This window comes from Myotis yumanensis, unplaced genomic scaffold (genome assembly GCF_028538775.1).
Source record: "Myotis yumanensis isolate MYYU_CA2020_CCGP unplaced genomic scaffold, mMyoYum1.0.hap1 SCAF_5, whole genome shotgun sequence".
NCBI lineage: Eukaryota > Metazoa > Chordata > Mammalia > Chiroptera > Vespertilionidae > Myotis > Myotis yumanensis.
Genome location: NW_027223756.1, coordinates 15,910,388 through 15,935,530, shown reverse-complemented (window position 1 = coordinate 15,935,530; position 25,143 = coordinate 15,910,388). Strand labels below are relative to the sequence as shown.

Here is a 25,143-nt window from a genome sequence, read left to right as displayed (position 1 = left end):
GATAGAGCGTCGGCCTGCGGACTCAAGGGTCCCAAGTTCGATTCCGACCAAGGGCATGTACCTTGGTTGCGGGCACATACCCAGTAGGGAGTGTGCAGGAAGCAGCTGATCGATGTTTCTCTCTCATCGATGTTTCTAACTTTCTATCCCTCTCCCTTCCTCTCTGTAAAAAATCAATAAAATATATTTTTTAAAAAAAGACTACAAAAACCTTGGCAGACTACAAAACCTTACAGATCCAAGTGAAAAAGGAATAATTAGACTTCTGATTAGGTGAGATGACAGGATTACCAGAAATCACTCCTTTTGCTTAACCTTCTGTTAATATGTGAGAAATTAACATAAAGCAAGGAAAATGTATGCTTCATGGTGATTCTAACCAATGGTTAACATTGGTTTATCTAACCAATTTTAATCAGATACAATTATCCTAAAATTGACCATTTTAGCCATCAAAGGAAAGGGTGCATGTAGGAAACAACAGGTTCACACTTGGCCTCTCCTGCTGGTTCCCTTGGTCTTCAGTCAGGGGAAACAATCGCTTTGGAGGAGGGACATCTCCATCCAGTCCCGCTGTTGTCTCCTCACTTCCTAGGGGTGGGACTAGGGAGGGCAGTTGTTTGGTAGCTATTTGTTGACCGGAACTTACCTCGGATTTCAGCGTGGTGGTTCGAGGGTTGCCACTTGGAGTATAATGCGTTTCTGTGTAGGTTGGAGCGAAAAGGTATCTGTGAAGAATAAGAAAAGACGTTAGTCTCCTGAGGTGATGGACTCCACCCTCCTGGGAACTATGGCTGGCCATTCTAACTGAAGCAGGCAGAACTATCCCCCACGTCTCAGTGCAGGAGAAATGGGGTGGCCAAAGGGACTAAGAAACTAAAAGAAAACCAGGAGGAAGAGTTTACTATGAATTTTGTATTTGTGGGGGTCATCATTGAGTTCAGACAACCAGATGGAGTCAACAGACTAAAGCAGTGATCTTAAACTTTTTCTGAGTCCTGGGAACACACATGCAAACACATAACTCAAAATTTACCTGGATTGATTTTTCTACACTGCATCCAAGCAAGAATCAGCACACCAATTTTTCTTTAAGGAAATACCTCTCCCCTGTTGCATGTTTTGGTGAGACTGTCAATCCAGGTGTCCTCCCTAGTCTTGCCAAGGGTGGCCATGATCCAAGCTAAGCCAATGGAATAATGCCGCAAGAGCTGAACAGATGGGAGCAATCCATCTGTTCCTTTGTTCCTGCTGCATGGATTCCTGAGTCTGCCTTGGCCTGTCCTTTCTGAGACCTAGTGGTTCAGATTTCCTGAGACCTGGTACTTCTGTGTGTTACCCTTCTAATAAATTCTTTTCTAAAATTAAACATTGGTTTCTCTCTTACTACAGACCGCCTGAAGCTGAGGTTAAGAATATCTCACCAAAGGAAAGGCAACACCAAGCAAGGTTCCTAGAATTTCTCTAAAAGTAAAAAATAATATAGATATATATATGTACGCCCAAGTGACCGTTACAACCAAATGACTGGAACGACCGGAATGACCAGATGACCAGCCAGTAGCTATGATGCACACTGACCCAGACTTTGCTGCTGGGGCCCTGACAGCCCCGAATCTGGTTCACCCGCACCCCAGGCCCAGCCAGGAGGAATCCCACCCGTGCATGAATTTGTGCACCAGGCCTCTAGTAATAATAATAATAATAAAGGAGCCAACGGATGCTCCAACTAGCTCAGCCACACTGAAAGCAGAATGTACCTGTAGAAAGTCAAGGTCAGAGGGCAAAAAGGTTTCTAATGGAAGAGAAATTGGAGTCTAACCAAAAACAAAGAATTAAGTGGATCTATATGTACTAACTGGAAAGAATGTCTAAAATTGAGTTCGACAAAAAAATAAGTTTTAGGAAAATATGCATTTTCAAAATCCTTTTAAGTGAAAAACAATAATAGTCCACCCTAATGCAGCGGTTGCCAACCTTTCGGACCTCGCGGACCACCAGTTGGCAACCGCTGCCCTAGTGTATGCATTGAAAACAACTGGGGAAGCCAGTGCCCAATGCTGATGGTGGTTATCTGAGGGGACTGCAGATGTTCACAATGTCAGTTGCATATTTCTGAAAATCGGTTGATTTTTTAAAATAATGATCTTGCGTTTATTTTGAAAACTGAAAACCTAATTTGAAACTCCTTTTCAGAAGAAGAAAATATAGGCTCAGGCCAGCATGGAAAGCCAAAGGAATCTGCAGGGACCACTCTACTTCTGGAAGAGGTGACATTTCCCCAAAAGATGGGGTCATTGAAGAGTGTTTCTAGGGTCACTTCCAACTCTAAGAGTTCTGGGACTCCTGATGCTCAGATTCCCCTCCACCCCTAGAGTGCAGTCAGAAGGCAAATGCTACAGAATGATCTCTTGTATCATGTCAAGCCCTTCAACATCCAGCCTTGGACAACAAGAAAAGAAACCCAACGGGGAAATGTCAAAATAAAGCAAAGCCCAAAACTCAGCTTGTGGAGAGAAGCTCTCATTACAAGGAAACTCTGGGTCAGTAGCTAACTTGCCGAGTTCTGCCTCCCAGCCCTTTCTCTTTCTCCTGAGCATCTAAGCAGCCAAGTATCTAGGGAGGAGTCACTTATGTGTCTGAGGGAGATAAACTGTGGGCCCCATGAGGACAGAGGCCAAGCTGCTCTGCTCACCAGTATATATCCCTGTTTAACATTTACTCAATGAAAGAACAATTTGACTAATTATTGGATGAAGGAACAAGTAAACGAATGAGTCGATCAGCATGCTAGGAGCTGAGAACATGGTCTGGTGTCAGAGAGACTAAGGTTTCAATACCAGTTCTAACATTTGCTGTGTCTATGGCCATAAATGACTCACTTTTTCCCTCCGAATATCTGTTTTCTCTTCTTCAAAAATGAAGACAATATCCTTACTTAACATGATTGCCATAAGAGTAAACCGACAAAATGCATGAAAAGGGCTTACCTCCAAGTAGGTACAGAGTAGAGCTCAGTAAAGGTTAGCATTTATCACTATTGCTTTCAACAGGAAGTACCATGGAAGGACCCAGCAAAACTGATGGAATTACCTATTTCCCTTTAAATCTCCCCAGCCAGTAACGCTCCAGTAGATCACTTGGGAGTGGCAAAAAAAGCAATTAGCTCATTCCTGCAGCCCCATTTCCTAGGTCTGGTTTCAGAGACTGCATAATGGACAGCCAGGCAGGGGTTCAGAGTTTAATGGTCTATCCAGGCGCCAGTGGGATGTAAACGTTCTCATTGAAAATGTACTCCTGATAAATACATTATCAGCCTCTTCTCAGTCTTACGGGGAGAATTATTCATCCGGCAACATTAAGACGCTCCAAAGAAAGCCATCCAGAGTGAACCTCACAGGTGACCACATTCTTGCCAGTCCTCAGCCACTCTTAAGACTCTCAGAGTCTCCACATTGAAAGGGACTTTAGGAATCAGCCAGACTCACTGGACTGTGGGCTCCCTAAGAGCAGGGGACATGGCTGCCTTGTTTGAGGCTTCTCCGCAGCTTCCAGCTGCTAACAGGCAGGAGGCCCATATTTATTTGGTGAATAAGTGGACGAATGAATAAATGAATGAACATTCTACTTTGTACGGGAATCTGCCAGATGGCCATTCATCTCTGGACATAGCCAGCGACAGGGAGCTCCTGAGACCGCATCTAGTAGTTAAAGAAAGTCCTTACACTGAACCAGAAACTACCTCTCTGTGAGCAGCGCCTACTTGGCCTTTCCTTCTGTCTTCTGAGTCTCCAAGGAACAATCGGCTTCCTCGTCTACCTAACTGCCCTCCTGGGACCAGCAGCATCAGCCCTGCTAGGAGGTAGTTAAAAATGCAGCTTGTCGGGCTCCACCCCAGGTACACCGAAGCCGGCAGACCTCTGGGGTTGAGATCAAAACGAACACTCTAGACCACAAGATTTCAACATACTTCTTTTTTTTTTTTTTTTTTTTTTTTTGATTTCAACATACTTCTAAGGAAGGCAATCTTCAGAAATATCAAAGAAGCTCGGGTCACCTTCCTGCCTCCATCGCACCCTGCCTCCACCACACCCTGGATCCTTCTGAGCTTGGGAAACCCAGAAAAGTTGCCATCAGAATCGTTCACATGTATTTACGTGTTCAATTACTTCACCCTCACGACACACCTCTGAGGAAGGTACTAACCCCTTCCCCATGTTGTAACTGAGGACATTGGGAACTGGATGTGTAACTGTCCAGGCTCTCACGGTACTGTGACAGAGCCCGGTTTCCAACCAGGTCTGCTGGTTCTGACCATACTTTTAAAGCAGTTTTCTGTCTGTCTCTCTTAGAAGGTGGAAGCAGAAAACTACAGCACTGCCAGGAACCAGCAGTCCAAAGCACAGTTTCATGGCGATGACAGTGGCCTTGAGGACACATGCGCTGTCACACAAAGGAGATTCAGCTCTTAAGTGCTGTTGGGTGCAGAGAGGAGCAATAGGCATAAAAGCAAAACATGGGGCAGGAAGAAGAGGATGGACATGTGAGAACTTCAGGGCTAGTTGTGTGTGTGTGTGTGTGTGTGTGTGTGTGTGTGTGTTTTGCAATAACAACCCTTTCCCCAAATGGGGTTGCAGATGTTGGCCAGGAAGGTCCTTTCTTCTTGAAGCAAAAGGAAGGGTCATGTTTCATCACCACCATCTGTGCAATTTTACTGATAGATGAGACACTGCTTTCGAATACTTCCCACTGCCCCGAGCTGGGCCCATCTGTGCCCATGCGGTGCCCTGGCACTGCTCTCAGGACCTGCAGACACTGCTGTCCCTTCGCAGAGTGGCCACGGGGCCACTGAGCAGCCCAGCTCGGCCCACCCGCCCCTTCTCTGACCACATCTTGTTCTCATCTCCTCCCTGACAAGGAGCTGGCTCAGCAGATCGGCAGGAAGCCGTCTCTCAGCACTGGAGTGTATTAGGATTTTCAGGAAACGAGTTGTGAGTGATGTGTGTCCAGGAAGAGAGAAGGGCTATCTAAGATTTCCCACCCCGCCCCCTCCTTTTTCTGGCTTTGATGGAAAAGCAGTTTCTGTGCACCCTCCTGCCCTCTGTAAGAGCCCCCTGCGGGTCCCTCCAGGCTCACAAGCCTGCAGGCAGGTCCACATCCTGTCCAATGCTAACAGCAGCCAGCATTGGAATGTCCACCTGGCGAAACCCAGGCTGCCCCAGACCCCAAAGTCCTTGAGCAAGACCTGCATCTTCTGAATGCCACCTGGAGAAATAAGCTCCCAAATATCAGACATAAAACAAGGTTGCTCTCCAGGGAAGGACACGTGAACTGCCCGTGGCAGCCTGGAACCTTTTTGTAACGTGTCGTCTGATCCCAAAGGCACACTCCCCTGACCCCACCTTTCCTAAGGCTCGGGGCCTTCAAACCCAGCACCATCGTCTGAGGGGCTGTTTACTGTCAGACAAACTTGAAATGCCTCTCTCAACTTCAACTCAAAGCAACGTTGCAAAATATCTCTCAGATCAGCTCTCCTTCCTGCTGCTTCAGATAAGCAAAGCGGTGAAGACAGAGTGCCAACAATTTCCAAACCACCTTGAAAAACCTATGCAGACAAGCTCAGCGGAAGCAAACATCACTCCGCCATCCCAGGGGCTATTTTTACTGACAGCTTCTTCCCCCAGCTTTTGGCCCCATCTTGCTTTTCCAAGAGTATCCGGGCACTTAGACACTGGTGATGCTTGGGAGGTGCAGCCTGGCTGGTCCCTCTTATTTTCCCTGGAGGATCCTTGCCCTGCCTTCCTGTATTGGTGATGACATAAGCCTCTTTCATTTCTTGCTCATGCTCTTAACGCCATCATTATGGGACTTAGTCCAGTAACTGCACTACACCCGGAAATGCTGTGAAAAAAAAATAGTATCCCAGGCCCCATCCCAGACCCACAGAGAATTTTATTCTCTAGAGAAGGACTCAGAAATCTGTATTTCTAATAGTTTTTCCAGGTGATACTTTTTCCGGCTCTGAGAATTCTCCTGCTCCACTGGATCAATTTTAACATTTTAAATTCTGTTTCCCATTTCTAACCTCCCCAAACCTAAAAAACGATACCAGCACAAGTTATAGGGAAAGCCTGGGGCTCAGAAAGCTTTGGTTTGAGTACCAGCCACACTACTCTCTAGATGACTGGCCTTTCAAACCCTGAGTCAAGATGCCTGAAGTCCCCTTCAATGTCACAACAAGGGCACTGTCAGGTCATAGACTCTTGAGAGGCCAGCTGCCTTAAACTGGAAAAGACTATTCACAGTTAATTAGGGCAGCTCTTTTTAAAACGAGAATGTAACTTGTAAAAACCTGATAAGGTACAATAGAGACACAAATTATTTCCATCCAGTGGAAGAGAGAACGCCAAGGGTTATGCAGGGCTTCATTGCCCCTAGGATATTAATTAACAAGCTTTGTATCTAATTTAAGCAATCCATTTCAACATTCCTTTTTTCTAATGTTTAAACCAGTTTTATCATCCTGCGGGTCCCCCATTTGTCAGTGAATAAGACTGAGAGGTGCATTTGTATGAGAAGAGCTTCACTCACTCGAGCCCCCCATTTCCCAGATGGCAAGTGAACAGAGGAATAATTACTACCCACAGCTTCCTCGAGAAAATCGAATGGGGAAATACAGTCAAACACTAGCTTTGATGCTTATTAGTTCTGTGAGTCTGTGCCTCAGTTTTCTCATCAATAAAATGGGGGAAATGGCAATCTACTTCATATGCTGTGAAAGGTTAGAAGACTAGCTAATTTAAAATATGTGCTTAAATAAAATGAAGAAATGTAAAAAAAAAATTTAAAAACTCCTTGAACAGTGTCAAGTCTTTGTGTTTTACAAATATCGTTGGTATCGTTTTTTCCAGAACTACCTATGAAGCTTTAATCATTGTTACATAGAGATGAGTTTTTGAGGGTTCATAATCTTAGTTTCTCTCCCCTCAAGGATGTTTGGAAATTTTAATATTAATGTTTTTTAATGAGCAAGGAGATACTATGCGAGTCTCAAGCTACTCAGCCTGTTTCCCTATCAAATGAAAGCGGTGATGCCCAGGACGGGCAGGTTCTGGGAAGGGTTGGAGAGAAGCGGAGCGCTAGTCTCAGAGAGCGGACAAGGCCTGCCATATTTGGGACAGTCACATACCAAATTCAGTTAAGTATTGCTTTGTTTTCTTTTGTTTTCGAAGAAGACAAGGGAAGAAGAGATGGCTCGAGCTGTTTTAGAATCAAGATTTCCCAACCAGTGCTCATTCCATCCCTGACTCCAAAGGAATGGAAATAAACATGCCAAGGCAAGCCCCAAAGCCAAATAAGGGACTGACAAGTCCAAGGGCCCACGTTCCTTTCTGAGGGAATAGGAAGGCCATGGAAGGGGGAACTTGAAAGAGCAGGGATCTCCTCCTACCCCAAGGCCTCCCCAGAGCAAGCCTCATTGCTGCTGGGGACCAGCTGCAGCAGCAGCACTGGGAGCAAGATGGCACCACCCGCAAGCCTGGCCCAAAGCCAAAGCTACTTGGCATGTGTGTTTTTTTAACCTTCTATTAAGAAGTTTCCCAACAATGCGTTAAATCAACACTCCTTTTCACCAACCACTTCACCTTACATCGGCTCCTAGTCCCCACAAGACCTTGTTTTCTTCTGACCAGCTCCTGATCCCGTGTTTTGCTTTTATGTTAAATACCAAAGGATGTTTGGATAAGCGCTGTTTACTCCTTTGGTCAGCAGGGTCTTTATTTAATCCTCTTCAGGCCTCCCTCTTGGCTGCCTCCATAAAGATGAGCAAGCTCTCTGTGCAGACAGGGTCAACTTCTCGGGATCAGGGAGCTTAACTGGCAGGGACCTGTGGAGCCCTAAAAATGGCTCACCCACGCAGAGGTTACAGCTCTGTTTCAGTCCTGCGTAGCCCACTATGGGTATTTACTGAAAATGGATAAGAGCAGATACGAGAAATGGGGTACTATTTTACTATTTCTGAGAAAGATAAAAAAGTGAAACATTGCTTGATAGTAGCCTCTTAGCAACCAGTCTTTGATAAATAACCACGAATGCTTGTTTATCAGATTAACCTGAAAGGAAGGACCAATGTGAGAGGTAACTGGCCATATTGTAGAGATAAACTTTGTGGATGAGACAGAGGAAGTGAAGAAAATGAACCTCTAAGATCACAGGACCTTTGAGAATATGCTTAGAAAGAAGGGAATAGGTGGACCATCCCATGAAAAACAAACAAAAAGCAGGTGGTTGAAGACCACAATCCAACTTGCCCTACAGGTGGGTGCCTGGTCCCTTTTAGGCTCTGATTAAAAATCCCATAACTTTGATAAATATTGCCTAACGTTTCTTTGCATCCAAAAGCACAAACCACAGCCAAAGCACAAGCCAAGAAGGTTAGAACTTGGAAAGGCCTCCTAAGTCGTCATGAACATCTGCTGTCCTGGCCTCCAGCATCCCTGCCGCCTCCTTGGGAGAACAGTGCCCTGATTTGCATTTAGAGAAATGTTCCCCTTTCGCTACCTACTGGCTGGGAGCACCCAGAGTCGGTCATTTTAAGCCAGCACAATCAGGTCTCATTTAGCTGAATTTCAAGGTGAGTGACACCTCATGAAAATGGCTGGAGCTGAGTCACTCCAGTGGTGGCACCTGAGGAGACTGTCTATGAATTCCTCGATCCTATCCTTCCCAAGCCCCAGTCCTACACCTTTTCCCTCATTCGATGTGCTGTCCCGTATCCTTTCCATGAAGGGTTTTTTTGGGGGAGGGGCATTAGTGCAGAAACTACAGAATTTACCACAAAAAAAAAGAACCTCTATGCCACCCTCTCTGTCCAATGCTTACCCTATTTCACTTTTACAGATAAAGAACTTGAAAATGAGCAAAAGCAACATATCTACCATCACACAGTTCGATTTTGCTTCTAAACCCATCAGTCTAAATAAACGAAAGTAAGATAAGCTAAGTGTCAGTGGTAAGTAATCCAAGAGTCAGCCATCCAGACACTCCCAGAGGGCAGAGAGGAAGGATGCACATGCAATCTCATCAATAATTGCTTATTAAGCAGCATAATAGTGTACAAACTATGGGGCACATGGCATCGGGAAGACCGAGTTCCTCCTGGCTTGAATCCATCACCTATTTGCTCTGGGTCTTGGGCCAAGCAGCAGTACCTCTTCTGAGCCCTAGGCTCTGCATTTGCAAGCCCACTCACTCATGCCGCAAACACTTATTGAGGCCAACTGTGTGCCAAGCATCATGCACGGTTTTCCTGCACCTATATCTCCCATCATGAAGATTAGAGGAGGCTGAATGGTGGCAGAATATGCCTCCCCAAATATACCACTTTAGCACAGGATTATTTTGAGCTGAAGGCAATTGAGAAGAAGCAGATACTACAAGCAAAGCACCTTGGCCTTCCCCTATTTGTCTAGAAGAAGGACATCAATTTTCAAAGGCCTCCCTTCACCCCTCTCTCTCAAGGAAAGAAGGTAATTACCAGAGACAATTTTAGAGCCTATCAGTTTGAAGAAGGCACCAAAGGAATTTGCAAAACAAACTTGACTAACTAGCCTTTATCCACCATTTATATACCATATATTTACCCACAGCTTACTGCCTTTAGAGGCCTAACAGCTCTTTCCTTTATCCTGTCATTTCTCTACACATGTATTGTTCTTTGTTGAGGATGCTATAGAATCCTGAATTCTAAGTGAGTTGTTCATTTTTCCCTGGATATCTCTCATGTAGACATGTTAACTTCTGTTTGTTTTTCTCTTGCTAATCCCTCTTGCTAATCAGCTGAGAACTTAGACAACTAGAGGGAAAATTATTTTTTTCTTCCCTATAAGGTCATCTGTGAAAGTCCTTTGCAAACACTAACAGGACACACAGAAGGTAGATACCACTATCTGGTTCTCAGAACCCAAGTCACTGTTTCAAGGCTCATCTTCCTTACTTCCTAGAATTGCTGCAAACCAGGGCTGCAACCAACTTCCTAATTCCCCTAACAAGCTGCCTACATGTAGACAGGTATAGAGCAGGGGTGCATATTTGTGCATGTGTGCATGCATGCCTGCATGCGGGTAAGGTGAAGAAAGACAACCAACAGATCAGGTACTCAGAATGCTCACTCAACATTGCTGATCTCCTATAACCACACAACTGAAAGCAAGTTTATCCAAACCACAAATCTAATATCAAGAAGTCAAGAGATCACAGAGAACAGAATTATGGGTGTCAGAGGGAAAGGAGGTTGGGGAACTGGGTGAAAAAGGTGAAGAATTGAGAAGTATAAATTGGTAATTACAAAACAGTCACAGGGATATACATCACAGCACAGGGAATATAGTCAATAATCTCTCTATATAAAAGGCTAATATGCTAAGTGTCCGTCTGGGTAATGATGTCATGTAGCAATGCCCAGCTTCCTCTCTGTAGCGACTATCCTCCTTGGAGTTTCTTCAGCCCAGGAACACAACTTGCTTCATAGCCAGGTGGAAACATTTTGTACTGTAACCAAATGTCTGTGAAGCATTTTCCCATGCCTCGTCTCATTTGATCCTCACAGAAGTCTTGGAGTAGGTAGACAGGAGACTTGGTGGAATCCTATTTTCTTTCCATTAGCCAGAAAATGGAGATTTAGAAAGCTTAGAAACTTGACCCGATTGAAAAGAAGAAATGGTGGACCTTGAAAATGACTTCAAGTTTTCTCACTGCACAGAATATGGTCAAACACTGCTGCAGTTAAATATTTTACCTTTTGTTCTCCCTGCATGATCTACAATAATAATCTGCTTCATGTTGATATTTACTGCTGTGTTGCTGATAATTACCTGAAAGAGAAGTTGGGGTGCTTCACTGGGCTGGAAAAAGTTTAGCTAAATCAGAAAGCAGGTCTAATTAAGCAAGTTTATCTATATCTATAAAAGGCTAAGTTGACTCGCGCATGTGTGATACATATAAAGTTCCTACTGGTGCTAATCGCACGTGTGTGTGTGTTTCCATCTGTCATTGTCAATCATGAATTTGGCTGACACTTCTATCATAGAGAAAGGGTGAATAGTGATATTAAAATATTTCTTCTAAATAATTTCCTTTCAATGTGCATGAATTCATGCACCAGGCCACTAGTATTGTAATGACTACGTATGGTGACAGGTTGGTACTGAAAATATCAGGGGGGACATTTTGTAAAACATATGATTATAACCACTCCGCTGAACACTTGAAACTTAATACAAAATAATACTGAATGTGAACTATAATTGAAAAATAAAATAAAATAAATCAAGATATAAAGAACTTTTAGAATACCAAGAGCCTGTCATCTTTGCCAACACTTAGAATCACCTCTTTTGCTAGCACTCACCTCCCTCCAAAGGAATCCCTTTCTGTGACTTTCTCTTCCTTTCCCCAGAAAGCGGGGAGGGGGCTTGGAAAAAGAAACCATGCCTGATATAATGCAGCCATTATAGCCCCTTGGCCCATCTGGACCTCTCTCCGGGGAGACTGATGCAAGACAAGAAAATGTGGAGGCTGCCAGTTTTCTGCAAACCCATAACCTCAGGGGAAAAAGAAGGAGGAAAAGGGGGTAGTGTGGCCCATGGGAACTATGGAAGAGACTGGAAAAGAGCCATCAGTACAGAAGTCATAAAGACCCCATTTCTCCTTAAACTGGCTGAGGGAAGCCTGGCCTGGTCCACCCATTCAATGATATCATTGTTTTCAACAAAAGCTGGTTTGAGAACCCTCAGAGAGGTCCCCAGTGAGGCCTCAGCTGCTAGAATGGGCAGAGGTCTAACCAGTTCCTAGAATATCAAGTGCTTAGAATTGTAGATAAGGAGGAAAGACTATGTCAGAGCACAAATTACAGAGAATACTAGGACAAGGACAGACCTTCCTTTGGGGGCCATGGAAAAAATACAGGATGCTACTTTTCACATAGATTTTACCACTGGCTCCCCACCACAATCCTGCAAAGTTGGTGACTAGGGATTATTACCTTCATCTAATGAGAAACCTAAAGACCTGAGGAAAGAAGTGGCTTGTTCCAGGTCCCACCACAAGCTAAGGACAAACCCAGGGATTGGCACCTCTGCCCTACTACTTCCTGAAGCAAGAACTTCAGACTGGTTCTTGAATTCATCCTCTCCCTCAACCCTATTCAACCCATCTCCAGTCTCCATGACTCCACCATATAAATATCTTTGAAATCCATCCCCTTCTCTCCATATCAGCTACCTCTTCCCTAAATTAGATCACCATAATTTCTCACTTAGATTATAATAAAGCATTTGAATGGATTTTGTTACTAATGCTGGTCTTGCCTCTTCCAATCCATTCTTCACACTTCATTGGAAGTAGTCCTGCTCAAATGTTTTTTGGGTGCTGTCACTATCTGGCTATTAAAATATTCTTTATCAGGACACAACCCAGAACCCATGAGCACCTGCCACAGACAGTACCCGGACCTCACAACTAAAGTGAACACCAGCAGGACCCTGAGCGCCTGCAGCTGACACCTCTGGGACCAGCTCCGTGGGGGAAGGGAGTACAGCTCAGAACAGGAACAATCAAGGTGTGAGACTCCAGGCAGACTCAGCCTCTGGGCTAAGAACTCCTCACCAGCTGGACTACTAGGGGCTTCTACCTCTCAGACCTCAATCAGGTTGCCCACGGCCAGAAAGGGATAGTGACTCACACTGACCTGCACCAGAGAAGCTCCCAGGAGGCCCAGGATAGACACACCAAGGGACAAGATTCAACAACATCAGAGCAAAATCCAGTGAGCTCCACAAATAGTGGACCCAAAGGTTTTTGAGTGTGTGTGTGTGGTTTTGTTTGTTGGTGTGTGTGTGTGTGTGTGTGTGTGGATTTTTTTGTTTTTGTTGTTGGTTTTTTCCTCTTTGTTTCTTCTTTTTTTTCTTACATATCTCTAATTTCTCTCTTTCCTTTGATTCTATTCTACTTTATTCTTATTAATTTTTCTTATTTTATTTTGTTTTTATCTTTTTCCTCATTTTTTCCATTTTACTTTTCCTATCTATAGCTTAGTACACCCATTATTACTATATTTTAGATTCATTATTATTATTTCATTTATTTTCTGTCTTCTTTTCTTTTTTCTCCTACACTAGTTCTTTTAGCTTCCTGTTTGCTTCCATAGAGCCATTTTTTCATCTTATTTTTTCCCTTTTTCTTTAAATCCACTCTAAGTCTTTGGTCATGTGTCTTTTAGTATTCTTTTTTTATTTTTTATTTTCTTTGCTTTCTCTTCTTGTTCTACTTAGTCTTTCCTGTTATTGTTACACTGAGTAGTTTGATTTTCGTGGTTTTGGGTTTGGTCCTGTTGTGTCTTATTCTGTTCTATCAGCACCTGTATATGTATAACAGCTAGCACCATGATGTTGGGGTTGAACCTCACCAGGAGCAAGCTGGAGGGAAGATCCATCCCACCAATAGGACATCAACAATCAAGTCCCAATCACAACAGGAGAGCCTAAATAACACACACAAGGGGCATTCCTAGAGCATCCAGCTCAGGTGAACAAAGAAACTGCACCACTGATCCCTCCAGACATTTAATACATAAGGCCATCCCACAAAGACTGGCAGGCATAACAGTTCTATCTAATACATGGAAACAAATACAAAGAGACAACTAAAATGGGGAGACAAAGAAACAACCCCCAAATGAAAGAAAAGAAGGATGCCGAAACCGGTTTGGCTCAGTGGATAGAGCATCGGCCTGCGGACTCAAGAGTCCCAGGTTCGATTCCGGTCAAGGGCATGTACATTGGTTGTGGGCACATCCCCAGTAGGAGATGTGCAGGAGGCAGCTGATCAATGTTTCTCTCTCACCAATGTTTCTAACTCTCTATCTCTCTCCCTTCCTCTCTGTAAAAAATCAATAAAATATATTTTAAAAAAAAAAAGAAAAGAAAAGAAGGAATCTCCAGAAAAAGAACTAAATGAAATGGAAACAAGCAATCTATCAGACATAGAATTCAAAGTAATGGTTATAAAGGTGCTTAAGGAGCTTAGTGCAAATTACAAGGAACTCAGTGGGAACTATAGCAGCATGAAAAAGGAAATAGAAGCCATGAACCAGAACCATACAGAAATGAAGAATAACATATGACATCAAGAACACACTGGAAGGAATTAAAAGTAGATTGGATGAAGCAGAGATCGAATCACTGATTTGGAAGACAAGAGAAAAATAAATACCCAATTACAACAGCAAATAGAAAAATGAATTAAAAAGCAGGAAGATGGCTTAAAGGAGCTCTGGGACACCATGAACTGTAACAACATCCACATTATAGGAATACCAGAAGGGGAAGAGGGTGAGCAAGGAACAGAGAACCTGTTTAAAGAAATAACGACAGAAAACTTCTCCAACATGGTAAAGAAAAATGTCACACAAGTTCAGGAGGCACAGAAAGCCCCAATCAAGATGAACCTAAAAAGACCGACACCTAGACACATCATAATTAAAATGGCAAATGTTAAAGACAAAGAAAGAATCTTAAAGGCAACAAGAAAGAGACGGAAAATTACCTGCAAAGGAGTTCTCATTAGAATGACAGCTGACTTCTAAATAGAAATACTTCAGGCCAGAAGGGCATGGCATGAAGTATTCAAAGTAATGAAAAGCAAGGGCTAAATCTAAGACTGCTGTATCCAGCAAGGCTATCATTTAAAATTGAAGGTGAAATAAAAAGCTTTCCAATCAACCGAAGGACTTGTATGCATGCATATAAGCATAACCAGTGGACATAAGACACTGGGGGGTAGGGGAGGCCAGGGGATTGTCAAGGGTGGGGGAAAAAAAGGACACATATGTAATACCCTTTGTAATACTTTAAGCAATAAAAAAAAGATACAAAAAAACAAAACAAAACAAAAAAAAAAAGAAATAAAAATTTATCCACACAACAGCAATATTTTTAACAGACGAAATGTGGAAAGAAAAAAAAAGCTTTCCAGACAAAAAATGTTAAAGGAGTACATTACCACCAAACCAACAATGCAAGAAATGTTAAAGGGACTGCTTTAAGAAGAAGAAATGGAGAGAAAGAGAAGATCATAAAGAAAATAAAAATGGCAATAAATAAATACCTATCCATAATAACCTTAAATATAAATGAATTAAATGTTCCAGTCAAAAGACCTACGGTGACTGAATGGATACAAAAACATGACTCATATATATGCAGACTACAAGAGACCCACCTCAGAACAAAAGATACACACAGACTGAGAGTGAAGGGATGAAAGAATATATTCCATTCAAATGGAAAGGACAAAAAAGCTGGGGTAGCAATACTCATATCAGACAAAATAGACTTCAAAATAAAGGCCATAACTAGAGACAAAGAAGGGCACTACATAATACTAAAGGGAATGATTCTACAAGAAAATATAACCCTTGTAAACATATACGTACGCAATATAGGAGCATTAAAGTACATTAAAAAAAAACTCTTGATGGACTTTAAGGCAGAGATTGACACCTATACAGTCATAGTAGGGAACTTTACCACAGCCCTATTTCTTATTTACTTCACTTCCTCCTAGAAGCTGACCTTCAATCCAGGGTAGGTTCCCCTTCCCCATGCTCCCACAGTATCTCAACTTCCTCCATCACAGCATGTCCACTCTTCAGAATTAAAATGATTTGGCTGGTTGGAGTACTGAATTCCTAAGAGATTATTAACACCACAGCTTTGACTCCCCTTGATCCAGACCAAATATTTATATATTAATTTCTCAGTCTGAATTCCTTTTCATGCTTCCACTCACCTCTCTTCCCTCCCTCCCTCATCCAAAGACTCTCCTCCTTACTCCCGCAAGACAGAGCTCCAGGCTGTCCTCCTTAGAGAAGCTTTCTCTCTCCCGGAGTCAGAAATCCTCTCTTCCCTCCTGCCTCCTCAGCAGTGAACTTTCAACTCTCTTATGTAAAACTGTAATATGCCCTGGATTTGGCTGTCCATGTTTTCTCTCTCAGAGAGTACACAGCCAGAGGGCAAGGATAATGTGTTTGCTCCTGCTCCCTAGAGCACCTAGCATAGGGCTTTACTAGTACACATAGGTGCTTAATCCGTATTTGCTGAAATCAACCTTGTAGAATGGGGTCAAGTTAGCTGTGGCTGAAAAGGCAGGAGATCCATCAATAGATGTATGGATAAACAAAAAGTGATAAATTCATACAATGGAATAACAACAGAAACGACTGAAGTACTGACACATGCTGTTCAACATGGATAAAACTCACAAACAATACACTAAATAGAAAGAAGCCAGTCCCAAAGGGCCACATATTGTATATTCCTTTTATAGGAAATGTCCAGAATAAGCAAATGCATAGAGACAGGAATCAGGTTAGTGGTTTCCTAGGGCTGAATGGGGTAGGTGGGGAGGGACTGCTTATACAAGTTTGCTGGGGCTGCTCAACCAAAGTACCACAAACTGTGTGGTTTAAAAGAACAAAGTTATTGTCTTACAGTTCTGGAGGCTAGAAGTCCAAGATCAAGGTGTTGGCAGAGCCATGCTGTCTCCGAAGGCTCTCAGGGAGGATCTGTCCTGGGCTCCTCTCCCAGGTGCTGGTGGTGCCTTGGCTGTGGCAGCATAACTCTAATCTTCACATGGAGTTCGCCCTGTGTGCATGTCTGTGTCTAAATTCCCCTTTTTATAAGAACATCAGTCATACTGAATTAGGGGGCACCTTTCTCCAGGATGAGTTCATCTTAGCTAATTATATCCACAATGACTCTATTTCCAAATAAGGTCACTCTGAGGCACTTAGTGGCTAGGACTTTGACATATGAATTTGGGGGCACACATTCAACTCATAACTGCTGATGGCTTCTTTTCAGAGTGATGAAAATGTTCAAAAACTAGAATATGGTGGGTTTGCACAGCTCTGTAAATAAACTAAAAATATATTGAGTTGTGTACTTTAAGTGGATGAAGTATATGGTATCTAAGTTATATATCAATAAAGCTATTTGTGATGTTTGGGGTTTTTTTAATGCAGGAGAGTTCGGGTTTAGTCTGCCCAAACTACAAAGTCAACCACTGGTAATAGTATGTGAAGCAAGTTATCTAAATAAAGGTGATGAGATGTAATTTAGAGAGAAACCAAAGGTAACGTGCCTTAATCTACCTATGTGTTCCATGTAAATTTCCTTTGACCCAATGGTTCACATCTAGGAGGTGTGACCCAGTGACTCACGTCTAGCAAATGCCTCTATAGCAGGCACCTCTTACACTATAGGTATAACCTTCCAAAGAATACAAGAGTGTTCACTCCAGCACTGTTTCTGAAAGTGAAGGAAAAAAAGGGAACACATATGCTATTTGACCTTGCAACGCTACTTCTCTCAATCCTACAGAAATACTTGCAAATGTGCTTAACGATTATGTATAAGCCTATTGCTGCAGCGTTATTTGTAATAGCAAGAAGTTGCGAGCCTAACTGTCCATGAAAGATAAATTAATAAATTTTGGTCATCCATTCAATGGAATCCTATGTTGCCATTAAAAAGAATAAAACGGGCCTATAAATGTGCTACATAGAAAGATATTAGAGATAAATAACGAAAAAGCAAGTTACAGAATAGTATATAAAGTAGGAGCTGATTTATTTTAAAACTCTATTATTTGTGTAATTTTTTTCTAGAATTTTATTATCAAAGTTTTCAAACAGTCCCAAAAGTTCTCATGTAAAAATTTTTAAAAATGATTTGGAATTGTCCAGGCTATATTTCCAAGTGAAAAAACAAAGGCTATAAACTGAGGATACCGTATATCCCTATTTGGGTACATATACGTAGGGTTGAAAAAAAAATCTATGTAAAATAGTATGCTCATGTAAATGCTCACTCACTGGACGCCAGCTCTCATTCCCTGAAGGTGCACAGACTGACGGTAAAGGAATCCTCAGACTCAAGAATAAACTCCCAACTTCCTCCGAGTGCACAGCTTCCCTGCACTCTGACAAGGGTCCACCTAAGGCCGACAGGCCAGCTGACAGCTTCCTCCCATTCATTTACCCTGCACTCCTGCTGAAGGGCCGCCAGCAGAAATAAGCTGGAGACAAAAGAAAACCGTGGACATCCTTCCTGGCTACAAAGGCAGCCCTGGCTGTGGGTCCCTGGAAGGAGAGCAAGCCGGAACCGGGGAACAGATCCTGACTCCTTATCGTACAGTTCAGGGACTTGCCAAGGGCGGGACCGGGCACTGATTCCGCAGGCACAGAGAAGAGATACAGTTTGGCCCGAGGGACCCTGCAATGCTGTATTCTTGAGATACGATGAGGTCAACCTGGGCACTGGCTGCAGAGCAGAAGTGAGCTTCCTCCCGGGGGGCAATGGGTTTTAAGGTCAAGGCTTATAATTACATTTGGAAACCAACTCAGGGGAATTCCCTCTTACTTCATTCTTGCATGCTTTTCCAACCCCACAAAATATGAGTAATAGTGACTGTTTTGTTGGGCTCTCAGTGTACCACGCATGGTATAAATCCTTTAAGAACACTGCATTAGCAAATTCACACGACATCTGACATAGGCCACTCTTATTAGCCCCATCACGTGGATGAGGAAACTGAGACATGTAAAGGTGAAGCAACTTGCCAAAGCGTTTATCACCAGTGGGCGCCAGGCGCCAGGCTCTGGATCCGGCCGGCCTGGATTACACCACCACAGAACACTGGAAGCCAAATTCTAACCAGGGCCTAGGGAAGGAAGAAGGAAAGAAAAGAGGGAGGGCAGAATAACGGAGAAATAACGCTAGCGCTAACGGAAGAACAGCATACACAGAAGAACAGCAAGGACAGGGCATCTGAAAGGCAATGTGAGGCCATGGCTAAGAGCCTGGATCTCCCTTCTCATCCAGGTGACCTTAAGCAAGTCACGTGGCTCCATGCCTCAGGGTCCCCATCTGCCAAATAGGGATAATATAGGCACTTGCACTTCAGAACAGGGCCTGCTATAGAGGCATCTCCTACACTGCAGCTATCACCATGATTGATGACATCATTATGCATATCTGACCCCCATTCCTCAGCCAGAATTCGAAGGCAGACAGAGCATCAGCGTGCATGCATGACCCGGAACTTGGGAAATGCTGATGAACGATAACCCCACGTACTATTTGTCAATATGTTTTTCTGTTGTCACTTTCCTATTTGAAGACCGTCACAGGGGACACACACAATGTTTTGCATCACCACGACACTTCAGAAAACACGTTCTTAACTTGGCATTAATGAATGTTAGCACATCTTGAGAAACTGCTTGTTATTTGCCAGGTACTGTACTACATTATCTCTAAACCTCACACACCCAAGTATGCGTTTCCTGTGGCTGCTGTGTAACAAATTACACATGCTTGGTGGTTTAAAACAAGAGAAAGCTATTCTCCCTCAGTTCTGGAGACCAGAAGCATGAAATCAGTATTACTGAGCTGAAATCTCCCTGTGGGTGACTCCATTCCTTGCCTCTTCCCGTTTCCGGTGACTCCCAGCATTCCTTGGCTTGTGGCTTTAACACTCCACTCTCTGCCTCCAAGGTCAGCATTGCCTTCTTCTCTAACTATGGGCAAGTCCTCCTGTCTCCGCTCATACAGAGGTCACCCAGACAAGCCAGGATAATCTCCCTTCTCGAGATTCTCAATTTAGTCACACTGACAAAGTCTCTTTTTTGCCATATAAGGTAGCACAGCCTCAGAATAGAATGTGGCTCTCTTAGAACAGTATGGGGGCGGGGGGGGGGGGGGGGGGTATTTTTTCAGCCTACCCCACCCGGCCATGAAGGTATTAATGTCTATTTCCTATGAGGCAGTAGAATATAGTAAGTGGCGGGTAGACCTGAGTTGAACTCTTGGCTCTGGCTGACACTGGGTAAATGACCTGAATTCCTTACACGAAGTGTCTTTATTTATAAAATGTGAGAATCAATAATATCTCCTTCAAAAGGCTGCTGTGAAGATTAAATAAGACAGAGTGTGAACTGCCACTGCACAGTGACGGCTCTCGGTAAATGCTCACTGAGGAGTATTATTGTGAACACAGGTGAAGAAATAACATTCGGAGGGCAAGTGATTGGCTGAAGGCCAACTAACCAGGAAGTGCCAGTGCCCGGAATTCAATCTGGGTCGCTCTGGCACCAAAGCCCAAGCCTGTTTTGCTCAATGGATTATGGGGTTTGGGGTTTATGTGCTCTCGGCCTTCAGAATCAACACACTTGGGTTATTTCAATTCCGGATGCTCCTTGGTCCTCTCTTCCAGCACCTGTATAGCTGCACCCCTGCCGATCACCAGTCCTAATTACTGAGACCGAGTTTATGCAACGGACCCTATGACAGTAACATCACTTTTCCAATGATGTAGAAATAAGGGGGATTCTGCTTAGGCAGCAGGAGGGTTGAGAATTTGGCCTGTGCGAAGATCACATCAGATCGGCTGGCAATCCACTTGGTCTGTGACTTCAGAGGTTCTGGACATTATGAGAACTAGAAATGGAATTAACCTCTGTCTGCAAAGCCAGCATTGGGAATGGCATCTCCAACTGGACCACAGGGTGTCTCAGGGGGCAAGGTGCCAGCCAAGCACAGCACTCAGAATTCAAATTCACTCGCGCACTCACCGCCTCTGAGTCAATGCGGCAGGGTTAATTCAGTTGCTCATACTTCAAAAACAATATTTGAAAAAAGCTTCCAACAGTCACAAGCAGCTCTCATCAAATTCTGGCGTCCCCACCCATCCATCCAACTGTTTCCTCGGCACCGGTCTCCTTGGGTTGGACAACCTCAGCTGCAGGGAGTGGGGAGCCCAGCTGCGTGCTGAGTTTGGGAAAACATTATGAATACTTGAGATCTGCCAAGTACTTGGTTAAAGAATGATATCCTCTAATTTCTTAAGCCATGTGTATTTTAAGTGGAATGTAATCCATATGTGTGCGACTCATTTAAATGCAACTCAGTGAAACATGGTTTCCCAAAAGCATTGGGATATTGTCCTAAGCCTTTCTTAAGCTTCTCTTTGATCCAGGACACTGAATTTTGCCAACAACAAATGAAGCTCCTGACAAGAGAGGGACAAAGGGAGTGGTCCTTTTTCCTTGTCCTAGATAAGGTGCTAAAGTGTACTCCTGATGCCAGGGGAAGCCGGGAGGGTGGGGGCGGGGAGAGCTCCGAGGCCTGGGCGGTATGCAGGGTTTTGCTCAGGATTGGCTTCATATTTCCGCCAGGCCTACTTGGAAGTGAAGTGTAGTAGAAGAGGTGAGAGCTAATCCATCCTGTCTAGTGCTGAGAAACTCCTCTCCTGCCTGCTAGCTCTCCCCTTCTCTGCTCCTCAGTCCTGTACAACTCAAATAGGATGGAGGGGGAAAGGAGAAAATGAGGGCGCTAAATCACGAATGACTTAATTTTCCAGGTGGTAGCCTGATTTCCAAGCCAACAAAAGCAGTCTCCTTCCCTAGGGGATCTCTGAGGGATGGATAAAAAGTCAGAGATATGGCCGAAACCGGTTTGGCTCAGTGGATAGAGCGTTGGCCTGCGGACTGAAGGGTCCCGGGTTCGATTCTGGTCAAGGGCGTGTACCTGGGTTGCGGGCACATCCCCACTAGGAGATGTGCAGGAGGCAGCTGATCGATGTTTCTCTCTCATCGATGTTTCTAACTCTCTATCTCTCTCCCTTCCTCTCTGTAAAAAATAAATAAAATATATTAAAAAAAAAAAAAAAAAGTCAGAGATATGAAGAGAGATTCAAGTCAGAAGTAATGGTGAGTACTAGGACCAGCAAACCTCTAAATGCCCCCATTCTGCTTTGACAATTACTGTTCCTCAGGAGGTCTGGAGGTAGATATACACACACAGGAGAAAATAAATATCCATTCTTACTAGCTAGACTGATGCAAACAGGATCTGTCTTTAGCCAGGCCTGAAGCACAATGAATGGGGTGAGACCAAAGGACAGCTGTCCCTTTTCCAAGCCAAAACCCAAATCTTATCATCATTTGGGACTCCAAGGAAGGGCAGTATAGTGAAGAGATGAGAGTTCCAGAATGTGTGTAAGAGACGAGCAGAGAGAAGCATATGGTAAGAGGTCCTCTGGGCTCAGTGCCCACTAGTTGAGCTGTTCATTTGCCTTTGAAGGTGACCTTACAATGTAGTTAATGTAGTGGCCCTGACCTCTAGTAATGCAGCCCAATGAGCATCCTGCAAGCTGGTTCAAGAGTTCAGTGTGCCCTCCTCTTGGGAAAAAGTAAAGAAAGGAGAAGGGAAGAAAGACAAGGCCTAAACTCCCTGAGGTGTGCCTCTCTCCGGATGTCGACAGCTCAGCAAGGTTCCATTTCATTTCAGCAAACAAGTTTTTTTGGTTATTGTTTTATGCCCATTATGGTCTCTGGGTTGATGAGCCAATCCTCAGAGCATAGGGAAGATTACATGGAGAAAAAACATTATGGATGCATGTCTCCAAACTGTGGCTTGTGGAAACAGCACCATAATTTCTTCTCTGTAATTTCCCTTCTCGTGTTTATGTTACCTAAACTAGTAGTTCATCCTCAGCTTCAAGGTCCATGGTTTGGAGGCGATTTTCCTTTATCCCACTGTCCCCTCTTTCCAGGGATGTCTCCATGAATGGAGAGCAAACTCTATGCTTCTTTTCCATTTTTCCACTTGCATGTTATCCTTGAAATAGGTGGAACAGTAGTAGCTCTTAAAACCCAACTGGGACAAAACCCCCATTTGAAAGATGAGAAATTTGAGGCTCAGAGGGGCCAAATGGCTTCTTGACCAATTCCACGTGTCTGCCTCAGAGCTCAGTACCGTATCACACTGCCTTAACCACAAGTAAGGGTCTCATAACAACAGCTATGCACCAATATTTGCAAATTACGTGTATATGTGTGAATAATGTGTAATATATACTCCATTTGAGCAGTGTACTACCTTCATGACATATGGTTGAGTCTAAAAAAAACAGGCGTGGACCAATATGTATAGCATAATCTCATTTCTGCTCCTCCCTTCCCAACAAAAACAGCAGCCTGTGGGTGTGCTTCTGTGCGACTGTGTCTATGAGTATCTATGTGCAGATTCCCACACACATAGAAAAGGTCCAAGGTATGCTCACCAAAATTGTTAACAGTGGATTCTACTTGTGGGTAGGAGACTTTCATACTTTTACTTATTATACTTGGGTATTGCTAAGTGTTTTACAATGAGCATGTTGCTATGAGAAAAAGACTCGAGTGAGAGAAAAAATAAGACACTCATGAGAAATCACAGTAGCTGCCATTCACTGAGTATATAATATGAGCAAGGCACTATGCTCGGTCCTTTACATGAACCATCTCATTTCATCTTCATGGCTCTAGAGCGTGTGACTTTCATTATACCCCAGATAGGGAAACTGAGGTTTAGAGAGGACATCCAGCCAGGAGGTGGGAGAGCTGGGACTTGAACCCAGGACTATCTGACAGGAAAGCCAAATGGAGATTATCTCTGCGATGCTTGTGCACTGAGTAGATAAACATCATTGTTTATTCTGAGTTGCTTCACAGCAGAAAATCACTGCCAGCTGCCATGCTATTGAACTAAGGCACCTTGGGTATCTGCAGCCTGAGCTAAAGGCCCCTCCCTCTCTCCTGGCCCAACCCCCATGCTCCTCCATCCTCACCATTCTTGGCAATCTCTCCATGTGCGAATTCCATTAAAGGTCTGCTCATTGCTATTTTGGGCCATGCATTAGCACGTGGGCTTTGATTTGATGGGAGAAGTCCAGACACCTCAGGATGATGAAAAAGACATTAGAAATGTCTTTTCTCCCCTCAGAGTGCCAGAAGCTCTTGCCCAAAGCTCCCCGGGGCGCCCAAGAATCCAATGTAAGGGGAAATGTATAGCGGTTGGGAAGGGAGAGAAGAAACCTTCATAATCTATTAGGGCCTTTGAACTTGGCTGTCCCTTCTCCTTGGAATAGCCATCCCCTAGCCATCCACATGGCTCATTTTCTCATCTCCTTCAGGTCTTGACTTAAATACCAATTCACCACCAAGCCCTTCTCTGACCATCATTCTGAAACGGCACCTCCCTCCCCATCCCTGCTCTCTGAGCCCGTATGTTCCTTTGTTTCCATAGCACTTGTCACCAGACATACTACACATTCACTTGTTTATCTGCTTACTGTTCTCACCAGCAGACTATAAGCCCCATAAGGGCTGAACTGTTTTATTCACAGCTATATCCCCAGTACTGACACTGGTGCCTGCACTGCTATAGATGCATAGGAGATGGAAAAAAAAATGAATGAATTGAGGAACTTAAAAAACAGACTGAGGAGTCGCTTAGCACAAGGCCCAGTTTCCCCTCGAATGTCATAGGATTATAAAAACTTTAACAGAGAGATTTGAAAAATCAGAAAAGCATCATCCCCACCCCCAAGCTGTTTTGCATCTGGCCTCACAGGCACCATGAATGAGAAGGCTTTGGGAAATAAACACAATAGGAAGTCGTGTGCAGTTGGAGTTCCGCTTACTAACACATGTTCAAAAACAAAAAGCCCAATTTAGACGAAAATAGCAGGAAGCTGTCCCCCAGGGATACCTGATGAGGTCATAGTGCTTGACGCTGCTGTTTCCATTTTTGTCAAGTCTCCTGCCTCCTGCCAACTCAAGGAGCCCAGGAACCACAACCAGGCCCCTGCCACTCACTGGGAAGCCAGAGAGCCGTTCAGAGCAATACACCATAGAACCACATCCACGCACTCTCCTTAACTTCAGATCCAAGCCAAGAACACAGAGGATCCTACTCTCACCTCTCTCGCTTACCTGCTGTGTGGCCTTAGGTAAGTGTCTACCCCTCTCTGAGTTGAAATTTCTACATCCACACATAAGACAGTTGTACTCAGTGTCTTCCCACTACAACTTCCTATGACCTCTTACAAAGGCTCCAAAACAGACGGGAAGGACGAATGCTGGGATCCCTACTTGGCAAGTCCAACTCCTAAGGATTTGCCCATGACAGCAACCCCACCACTCGGACTGCCCAGAGGAAGCTGGGGGGTCAAATACTCCAGTTGGGGGCAGAATGGAGC

General features: G+C 43.9%; 1 protein-coding gene across 1 annotated transcript in view; it reads right to left on the bottom strand.

Annotated features, from left to right (window-relative positions):
* The window catches only part of ADAM19 (ADAM metallopeptidase domain 19), a 79,237-nt gene that overhangs the window by 45,197 nt on the left and 8,897 nt on the right, over positions 1 to 25,143 (bottom strand). Inside the window, exon 4 of the mRNA XM_070414514.1 lies at positions 650 to 728. Coding sequence (XP_070270615.1) covers positions 650 to 728 — 79 coding nt within the window. The remainder of the gene's footprint in view (positions 1 to 649; positions 729 to 25,143) is intronic.